Raw genomic sequence first — 10,575 nt, 5'->3', positions numbered from 1 at the left:
CCTTAGTGAGCAGGAAATTAGCTCTTGTCATGTGATGTAAACATGGCGACTTGACAGGTGGGTCTGCTGTGGGGTGTAACGAGGGGTATAGGGGGCAGAAGGACAGATATCTGGCTCGGGATAATGAGAGTAGTTAGTTAATGTTAAGGAGGAGGCATTTGTGGCGTTTAATGAGGCTCTGGTGAAAGTGCCCCGTGTTCAGCTATAGGAACCCTTGGTGTAGGATTCTGTGTCCTCTCCACAAATTAACCCATTAAGCCCATGACCCCTGTGAATGCTAGAGGGTAGGTTATAAGAAATAAATGCCCCTCTGCCACACAGCAGCCATGCTGGGAAATATATATGTATGATTAAATGCAAAATACGACAGAAGGACATGGCTTTAATGACTGTACAGGACTCTTTGTCATTCTTCTAAACAAAAAGCTCCACCATAAAGTGTTTTAACCCCTACCGGCCAATACGGTCACTGATATAGTGAGATGAGGCATATGCATAGTGGATATTGTTATAGTGCCAATGCCTTTGTGTTAATGTATTCCTACAGCGTCTGTGTGCCGTACCCCTAGCAAAGGCCACGCGTCACTGTCCCTGCGCCCACCCGTCTTTCAGCATGAATGCCATCGTGGCTCTGTGCCACTTCTGTGAGCTGCATGGGCCTCGCACTTTGTTCTGCACTGAGGCGTTGCACTCCCCGCTCCCCCAGGGGGCAAGTTGTGGAGACAGCCTGGGGCAGGGGGAGCAGGCAGAGGAAGAGGAGCTGGGAATCCAGATGAGCAGCAGAATCCGATCCCACAGCCCAGCCGATGGGGCGAGTGCCGATTCCAACAGCCCCCGACCCAAGAAATCTGATATGTGTGAAGTAAGTGCAATTAGTCCCGTAGCTAGGTGGTGGGGTGAGAGGCCTCTGTACATTTCTGTACAATTGTAGGGCTCGGAACTACCCCATATTATCTCTCTATGCTTGTTAACCGGTAACATGGGGCTATTAGGCTCGTAGTGATCGGACCTCATCAGGAAAAGCCGAACTTGAGAGGGAAACATATATATTGGAGAATATTTTGAATTAACAATATTTTGATGTCTTTAAGAGGGGTTCTATCACAGCCGGAGAGAGAAGTAGTTATTTTTAGTACCGGTCTTGTCCATTAAATATTATCTCTTTGTCCCATTATCAGGGGTGCCGATCGCTGGCAGCTGGACACCCTGGGTATATCAGCCATGACAAGGAGACATCGATCAAATATGTCAGCCATCAGCACCCAAATCACCCACAGCTGTTCAGCATCGTACGCCAGGCCTGCGTGCGCAGCTTGAGCTGCGAGGTAAGTCGAGGCTCGACTCCCAGCGTTTTCCTCCAGAATCAGTTTTTAATAGATCTCCCTGTAATAGATCTTTCTGTCTGCCTACAGGTCTGTCCGGGCAGGGAGGGTCCCATCTTTTTTGGAGACGAACAGCACGGTTTTGTGTTCAGCCACACGTTTTTCATCAAGGACAGTCTGGCACGCGGCTTCCAGCGGTGGTACAGCATCATCGTTATCATGATGGACAGGATTTATCTCATCAACTCCTGGCCGTTCCTGTTGGCCAAGATTAGAGCCATCATAGACGAGCTGCAGGGGAAGGCTTTAAAAGTTAGTAACGGGAGCTACGGAGAAGGGTAAACAGTATATAGGATTATTTTGGAATGCAGCTAGTACCGGTTATTCCTTTGGAAGGTAATGCTGAATATCTAGTTGATGTCGGACTGTGGTTCCCATCATGCATAACCAGTCCCTTACTGATCATTATGCTCATTGACTTTCCTCCAGGTGTTCGAAGCAGAGCAGTTTGGATGCCCCCAGCGTCCCCTGAGGATTAACACAGCGTTCACTCCTTTCCTGCACCAGCGCAACGGGAATGCCGCCCGCTCTCTGAGCTCCCTTACCAACGATGATAACCTATGGGCCTGCCTTCACACGTCCTTTGCATGGTAACATCAGCTTACTAGGCGAAGCTCTCATGGCCTTGAATCAGATTGGGTTTATATCTTGCGTAATTGACTCATCCAATACTCTTGTATTTGATACTAAAGAAATCTTGGGTCACTTAGCTCCATGTAGATCCAATGGTAGGTTGTTTATAAATGAACTCAAGTAGATCTACGTCTCTCCCTAAAGGCTACTCAAGGCATGTGGATGCCGCCTGACGGAGAAGCTGCTGGAAGGAGCTCCCACAGAAGACACGTTGGTGCAGATGGAGAAGCAGGCAGGTATGTGTGCAAATATATCCTGATGGCCCAAGGTGACCCATTTTCAAGGCACTTGGACCCAAGTACTCAAAGATTCGGAAGAAATAATTATTGAGCGGACTATAAATTTTTGGAGATAACAGCTGGTTTAAAATCACATTAATGTGAAGTTAAATCTGAAAAAAAGAAGCTGGACACTTAGAATAAAATAATCCTCTTTCTTGCTAATGTAGGGTTATTGCAACATTACTATTTGTTTTATATAACGCCATCATATTCCACAGCGCTGTACAATGGGAAAACAGGAGATGACAAGTAGTATATAACGATTAGGCTTACAGAAAGAACAGGTGAGGATGGCCCTGCTCAAAGTAGCTTACCATCTAGAGGACATATTCTCAACATAATAGAATGGAAACACTAACTGTGCCCATTTCAACGATTAATAACTTTTAGACTTTAAGTGTCTTAATCTCGCCATCTTGTTTGCAGACTTGGAGGAGGAATGTGCGGCCTGGGAAGGGCAGGAGGAAGAAGAAGAGAGACCCAGGCCACAGTCCAGTGTCTTGGAAGGACGGGAGATTTCCAAGTGCTCCACAGAGACCTCCAATTTATCGGAGTTAAGGAGGACAGTTGGGTTCCAATCTCTCAGACACATGAGGCAGGTGGGACACAGAAATATATGACCGTATCTTCTGCTGGTTATAACTGTGGATCACGGTTGTCATAGTGGATATACACTTGTCATAGTTTTAGGATTTCCCAAATTCATTTGAAATGATTAGTTTTGTTCATACGTCTCATGGGACCCAGAGGTCTAACGACAGGGTCTTGAAATTGTCTCCAGAGATTAGTGATGGTTTATTCTGTTTGCGTCACGTTAGCCGCATGTTTCTTGTTTTCAGGTGCTGGGTGCAGCTGCTTTCCGAGTGTTGGCCTGGCACGTTCTGATGGGTAATCAAGTCATTTGGAAGGGCCAGGACAAGGAGCTGATCCAGTCGGCATTTGATGTCTTGCAAGTAAGTACCGTATTGGCTCGGATATAGGCCGCACTTTTTCCCCCCACTTTAAGTTTTTAAAGTGGGGGTGCGGCCTATATTCGGGGTCTAGCGCCCGACGCCCGGGGACCTGCATCCTACTCCCCGATACGCTCAGACAGCCTCCCCTGCCAGCACTTCCCACGGGGGGGGGTGCCGGCACGGGAGGTTGTCTAAGCGCATCGTGCGGTTGTCTAACCGCACGATGCGTTTTACCTCTGGCCCCCCGCCTGACTTACCGGAGCAGACTCCCGGGTGTCTTGCGGGGGACATCTACGCAATACGCGTATACAACTTCCGGTGCCGGCACATCCGGCACCGGAAGTTGTATACGCGTATTGCGTAGATGTCCCCCGCCGGCCTCGCAAGACACCCGGGAGTCAGCTCCGGTAAGTCGGGGGGCAGAGGAGGACAGTGGCAGCATATCTCGGGGGGGGGGACAGTGGCAGCATATCTCGGGGAGGGGGGAGGACAGTGGTAGCATATCTCGGGGAGGGAGGACAGTGACAGCATATCTCGGGGGGGGGGCAGAGTGGCAGCATGTTTTTTTGGTGCTTTTTTAAAGAAAAAAAATTTTTCTTTAAAAAAGCACCAAACTTTTAGGGTGCGGCCTATATACGGGGGCGGCCTATATCCGAGCCAATACGGTAATTAACTTCAAGCCCCAATGGCGGTCTTAGTAGCAAATTTGCAAAAAAAAAAAAAAAAAACCCTAAATGAGCAACAACGCCAAAGTTTTTATGACGTGTTGGTTCTCCTCTGCGTCACTCTCAGGCCATGCTGCCCGTGGGCTGTGTCCGCGTCATTCCATACAGTGAGGAATACGAAGACGCGTATCGCTGCAACTTCCTAGGGCTGAGTCCCCGTGCCGAAATCCCCCCTCACGTGCAGTCGTCTGGTGAGCGTTACGCTTCCATATCATTTTACTTTCCAGCAGAATTGTTTTGCTAGATATTACACATCCCATGAACCTGAATAATCCATACAACCTGTTATTTCCCTCCAACAGAATTTGCCGTCATGGTGGACATTCGCGGTGCACCGCGCTCCAACCTTTACCCTGTCCTGTTCGGCGACGATGAGCCTCTGAACCGATATGAATTTGCCGTGGCAAGTGGAAGCCCGGTGTCTACGGACAGGGGTAAGATACTTGATTTTGAACATTCGTGTGTTTTATACCTTTCACGGGATTAATGTCCTTCTGGATTAACCGTGGCTTTTGTTATTGGCAGTGGGACTTACTATCCTGAACAAGATAGAGGCTGCTTTGCATAACGAAAATCTCTCGATGGACGTGGTGGACCAGTGTCTAATCTGCCTGAAAGAAGAATGGATGAAGTAAGGATACCGATATATTTATTTAAGTCCTGTAGCATTATGCCGAAAGTTCTTCCCCGGCGGCGCGTTCCGCTTCCTCTCAATCTTTTGTTTTTTCTGCGCAGTAAAGTGAAAGTCCTCTTCAAGTTCACCAAAGTAGACAGCCGGCCCAAGGAAGATACGCAGAAACTGCTGGGGATTCTCGGAGCCGCCGAGGAAGACAACGTGAAGCTACTCAAGTTCTGGATGACGGGGCTCAGCAAGACCTACAAGTCTCACCTGATGTCCAGCGTGCGAAGCCCGACTTCCTCGGAGTCCAGGAACTGAGGGTCCCGTTCCAAGAACCTTCAAGAGTTTTGAGGACCCCGTTCCAGGAAGCTTCAGTGTAACGAGGAGGGGGGGTAGCAGTATTAAAAAAAAACCTGTACATTTGAACAAACAATACAAAACTTTTTTGGAGTGCGTCCATTATTATTTCATCAGGAACATCCAACCCTTTAAATGACGTCATACGCAAACACAATTTTCTGTATGTTTTGCGAAAGCCGGCGGAATTTCAGGATTTATTTGAAGTCCGGAATCCTCAGTTTTTGCTGGAAAAGTATCAGTTCTGAAAAAAAGCCCCAAATAATTTGGTTGGACCTCATTGGCCAGCTGAGAAGGGTGGAAATTGTAATATGGCAGCCAGAGTGCCCTGTTTGATGTCGCCGGCGCGTTTCTCTCGGGAACTCTGAGACTGTAACCTGACAGCGTTCATTCTGTCTGCGCATGCTGGCAAGTTTAAAGAGCGCCACTTTGTATGAAGTGGGTGAGAAAACGTTTTTTCTCCGCCCCTGGGGCAATCAGATTTAAGCGATTTTGCCTTTTACTTTACTCTTCTAGAGTGAATGGTAGGATTGTTAACGTATTGCGTGTTAATAGAAAACGTCCATTTTTTATTTAACATGAAATGTATTTGGTGTAGAATTTTAGCGCTCCTTAAATGTAAAAATAAAAGGCTATTTTTGTAACCCGGACTATTTTGGTCCCAGTGGATATGATTTGAAAGAGAAAGAAAATAGGGATTTTGTTTGCTAATTTAACATTAAGGGGTTGATAATGAATCAGATTCTAAGCTTTTTTCTGCTGTAAAATGTTATTATCAGAGCGAAAACTTCATTATTAGTTTAGTTCAGATGTTTGTTCTGTGAGGTCACACTTCATGTAGGGAGAAATTTACCCCATAACCATTTGGGCGCAGGCCGGGGTTTTTTTTGTAACTGGGTGGGATATTTAGAAATAGAATAATGGGGTTTATTTACCCTGTTTAGTTTATAACGCCGTTTCTTGCTGTTTCTATACACATTATCTGGGCTTTTAGGGCAGTAGAACCCTGCGATACCTTCATGCCCAGCAAACATTCTGACCTCCTAGAAATTAGGGGCATGAGAGGGCACAGGACAAACTAAGCAGAGGCCCCCCTGCCTCACAGCTTCCACTTCCACACTCGACTCGACGCTCCTTTCAAGTGGTTCCGCCCATTTTGCGTCAGCCATATCTCCGCCCATCATGTTTTTCCCGCTCACTGGCCCCACGCGCGATCCGCGCGGCTTTTTGTGGTTATGCGCATGCCCATTGCGTAGCTCCCGCCCCTGCTCTCCGGTTCCGCGCATGCTCTGTTAAGCTCCCCGGATCTCATGTTCTACTCCTACCCCGCGCTGTGGAAGGTCTTGGCCGGGGCAGCCCTCTGTCTGTCACTGGAGATGATGTTCCGCTGTATCCGCCGGAGGCGGCGGCGACCACTGCGGGAGGTACTCTTCTTCCCGGCTCCGCTCTCCTGCACGGAGCCAGTGCTGTCCCCGGGCCTCAGCTGCCCGTGCCCGCTTCCTCACACGGACACCGCCCTCTGTCGGCTCCTGCGGCTGCTCTTGGGGGCCCAGCGCAGCCTGGAGGTCTGCGTGTTCACTGTGTCCAGCCCGCCACTGGCCCGGGCCGTGCTCCAGATTCACCACCGTGGAGTCCGGGTACGAGTCATCTCTGACAGCGACTACATGGCGTCCTACGGCTCCCAGATCGGGGTCCTGAGGCAGGAAGGTAAGCGGGGGACGAGTATCGGGGGGTAATCCGGGTGCTCCAGAACCCCTGCGAGGAGCTTTGTGAGGTGATTGATTGGCAGTTCTCATTTTGAAGGCGCTCTGCAGAAGCTGCAGCTAGGAATACATCTCTGCCTCTCCAGTTAATGCTGTGTACTATCGTTCCCATCACCCTCAGCCATTGCAGTCCACAAGCCAAAAGGGCACTGTGACTGTGATCTTGAGAACCTGCACCTTTTAGGGCGAAATTGGGGCCTCCTGGGCGCTTCTTAGAGATGTATAAAAATTTAGTCCCTGAGCTACATACAAACCGAGACAGCGGAAGAAGCGCTTTAGCCGGGTTGCCTCTGGCTGCCCCCTTCCAGACGATTTGGGCCCGGTGTTGGGATCAATCTCACTCTGGTTCAGGTTCGGCTTTTCCCTGGCTTTGTGCACAGAGCCGCATATACAGCCCAGCCAGTCCTCCCAGGTCCTCCTGTGGCAATGGTTTTGGAGGACCGTGAACCTACGTTACGGGTTTTCATGGGGAACGGATTTGTGCCGGTTCCACGTATTGCAGGGCTGTCAGGCGCACCTCACGGGGTACGTTAAACATAGAACTTGACGGCCGACATCAACCCTTCTGCCCATCCGCATACCTATCCCGGGCATATTTACTTCCTGTTACTGTATAAACCCGTACCACTGCTGCTGGGTGGCTGTTCTACTTCTCTGCCACCCTGTCAGTAGAAGTAAAACTTCCTTCCATTTCATCTAAGCCTCTGAACCTCTAGTTTAGGTTATGGCCTCCTATTCTAACATTTCTACTCTTTTCAAGAAGCATTGTGATCATGTGACATAAACCAGGGACAAGTGCATCATTATTTTAAAAGGTGTTTAGGGGACCCATAGGCAGTCCCAAGCAGCGTAAGACATAATGCTTGTGTCCTCTTATCTGACTGGACTTGTGTTGCATGTGAGTGTCAATCGTATTTGCTTGTGTTTCAGGGGTCGTGGTGCGACACAACCAGTCAGAGGGTTACATGCACCACAAGTTTGTGATTTTGGACAAGTCGGTGGTTATCACAGGTTCCCTGAACTGGACCGTGCAGGCTGTCCACACCAACAAGGAAAACCTTCTCATCAGCGATGACCAGGCGTACGTTCAGGCCTACCTGGAGGAGTTCGAGCGACTCTGGGAGGAGTATGACCCGGCAAGTTATGATTTCTTCCCAGAAAAAGACCAGAAATGATAGAATTCCACAGATCCCAGTTGGTTTATTCCCATTCGTGCCTCTAATGCTGGAGATGTACGCTGTACAGAGGAGTCTCCGGGCAGCAATTAACTTTTAGGTTTGATTCTATCCTCTGTACTGTTTTAAAAAGAATAAATAAAAAGTTACCTTTTGAAAAACAAAAGGTGTAGTAGGCCTAATAGCAGAGATTATGCACCAACAACTCAAAATGGTGAGTTACGCACATGGACGCTTTACAGGGACTCCAGCTACTAGGATTTCGGGTGAAAGGGAGAGTTCTGCACCAGATTTAATAATCTTTGGAGCAGTTTATATGCAGATTACCCGGAGCACCCGGGATCAGCCCATCCTCATCGGTGACACAAAGGTAGGAGTAACCATTTCTTTATGTTCTATTATATGGTCATGTTTACGTTCGGTGCTGGTTCTGTAGAATGCAGGAGCTTTTAAGAGGAGCAGTCATAGAGAACAGGATTACCCAGCACCAGCCAGTCCTCAACACTCACTGGAGGGAAAGACTCGTCTGACTAAACACACAGAAAAGTCTTAAATTCAATTAAGCCTTCCCATCATTTTTATTTTTTTTTTGTACTGTGTGACACTCGGTGCCTGTTTTGTCTCTAATGTGGAGTTTCTTGCTGCAGTAAAAGGCAGTCGCATTAATGGCTAGAATCCTGTGCGCTGTTACTTATAAATTGCATGCATTTGGGGCCACGCGAGTCAGCATATGATAGCAGTGTCTGCTTTAATTTAACATTCTTACCCCGTTTGAAATCTGCGGTGCAATCCCGCAGACTCCCCTTCTATAAATTTGCTGCTCTCCCTGGATTCACGTCTGATGCCTTTTTAAACACCAACAATACCGACTCACGCAAGAGTTTCCGGGAGTCTAACAAGACTACCAACATCATGGGCACAAAGCCCTCCGAGTGATACAGCGGGGGCACTTCTGCCACTGATGCCAAGACCAGGGATGGGGCAGTGTGCTGTGAAGCTGGAGCTTTTGTTTAAAGGATTACTGATCCGTTCTGGCCCTTGGGAACCACACCTGCCCAGCATGCGTCCCATGCATCCACCTCCCTCTGCAGTTTGACAGAAGACACGACACAAATGCGGTGTGGTGAGGGTGGTGCAAAAATAGTTTATTACGATATAGTTTATGTAAAGTTAAGTAATTATATTTACAAAATAAAAATGATCAGCTACATCCACAGGAAACTAGCCAGTCGCACACATCCAGCGAGAAGAAATAACATGATTGAAAGTGAACTGCGGTGAACAGATAATAAAGGACTTAAAATATCGCCATGAATAAAAGGAAACAGAAACCATTCATACTAAAATATATTTAGAAACCAGGCGCCCGGTCTCTACGCCAGGCCTGTTTGCGACATGCAGGACGGGTGCCCTGATAACACCCCCAATGCGCCGGAGCCGTGGCCAAGCATTGCATATATACACCACTCTGCACATCGGCCACGGCACAGCACACTGGGTGTTACAGAGACCCGCCGGCAGGTGTCACGTAAAAAGAAAACGCTAGAGAAAGACAAAGCTGTAACACATCCACACAGGTGACTTAAACGCTTCCGGTATCCCTGTCTTTTCTGTAGTGGGGGGGGGGGGGTTGTTTTCAGAATAAAACTCATACTTCTAGGGGCTGTCCAGTGAGCGATCTTTGGGGAGTGCATACATGTCCTAACTCCCAGTAGAGGGGGGCATCCGTAATCAAAGTGCTATGATGCCTGCGTCCGGGTAGTGTTTCAATGGGGCCTGCAGTATGTACAACTCCTCATTAACCCTTAACCTACAGGCTATGTGAGGGACTGGCACATTTAGCACCTACTGCTGATGCCAAGAGCACTGTCACTAACGGCAGCTTCAAAACCTCAGCTTTATTCGAAAATCTGAAACTACCAGTCAGTAGAAAGCCCGGGAAATGCCTATATCTGCCTGCTGTTGATTGCCATTAATTTAGCTCAGTTTGTGTGTTAAAAGGCCAAGGGCTCCATCCCTCAGGCTCGCTTACATACATTCTGTGCCGAGATCACATTGTTAGATCAGGGCAAACGAGACGCGATGGCACAAGGCTCTGTGAAGCATTTACACATATAAGGGTCCCCATTAACCTTTTGGGGGGTTATAAGTAGCTAATTTATGGAAGGCAGGTACCAAGAGCTCACTGGGGAAAGAATTACTGGAATATGCAACAAAAAATGTACTTTAGTGCTGGGGAATTCTGGTCTCAGACTTTATACAATCCTCAGAATTGTTATATTTATATATATATATTACATGTGAGCATAAAAGGCATGATTCACATTGTGAGCTAAAATAGTAGGACACTTAACAGGGGCACCAAACTGCAAATATTACACTCAATCCACAAGCTCTAAGAAGAAAATTAAACATCAGGCTTCAGAGAAGGTTAAAAACACAAGTCTGACAAAAAATGCACAATTCTCAGGAATTAAGAAATATTTACAGAGTGTTTTTCTGAATACTATACAGGTTTCAACTTACGATGTTTTAATGCGCCATTTTTTTTTTGCTGGTTTTAAAACGCAGTCTCTCCGGGGAAGGATGTGAACCACACACCTAAATACATAACTATCATATACACGCGTCGGCGTGACAGGACCTTAAACCCGCTCTCTCTAGATAATGGGGGATAGTCGCTCGTG

At 47.7% G+C, this 10,575-nt stretch overlaps 2 protein-coding genes across 3 annotated transcripts; both read left to right on the top strand.

The window, feature by feature from the left end:
* The first annotated feature begins 613 nt into the window (after nucleotides 1–613).
* On the top strand, nucleotides 614–4,911 carry LOC149285749 (folliculin). Of its 2 annotated transcripts, none has more exons than XM_089495034.1 (11): nucleotides 614–862; nucleotides 1,179–1,325; nucleotides 1,413–1,634; nucleotides 1,812–1,972; nucleotides 2,160–2,251; nucleotides 2,723–2,895; nucleotides 3,136–3,249; nucleotides 4,042–4,165; nucleotides 4,277–4,408; nucleotides 4,500–4,605; nucleotides 4,710–4,911. In XM_089495034.1, exons 1-11 carry the CDS (start codon nucleotides 614–616, stop codon nucleotides 4,909–4,911), a joined length of 1,722 nt encoding a protein of 573 aa, XP_089351160.1. The 2 variants fall into 2 exon arrangements, with proteins under 2 accessions (XP_089351160.1, XP_089351159.1); XM_089495033.1 differs by having other exon boundaries at nucleotides 1,179–1,329; nucleotides 1,378–1,634.
* A 1,349-nt stretch (nucleotides 4,912–6,260) lies between these two features.
* On the top strand, nucleotides 6,261–7,888 carry LOC149285748 (mitochondrial cardiolipin hydrolase-like). The gene is made up of 2 exons (XM_089494833.1): nucleotides 6,261–6,657; nucleotides 7,617–7,888. The coding sequence occupies exons 1-2, from the start codon at nucleotides 6,261–6,263 to the stop codon at nucleotides 7,886–7,888; spliced, it is 669 nt and encodes a 222-aa protein (XP_089350959.1).
* Nucleotides 7,889–10,575: the final 2,687 nt, after the last annotated feature.

The sequence above is a fragment of the Sceloporus occidentalis genome, unplaced genomic scaffold, assembly GCF_023333645.1.
Source record: "Sceloporus occidentalis isolate IW3139 unplaced genomic scaffold, rSceOcc1.0.p SCAF_76, whole genome shotgun sequence".
NCBI lineage: Eukaryota > Metazoa > Chordata > Lepidosauria > Squamata > Phrynosomatidae > Sceloporus > Sceloporus occidentalis.
The sequence above is the reverse complement of the archived record's forward strand: the minus strand, read 5'-3'. Positions and strand labels throughout refer to the sequence as shown.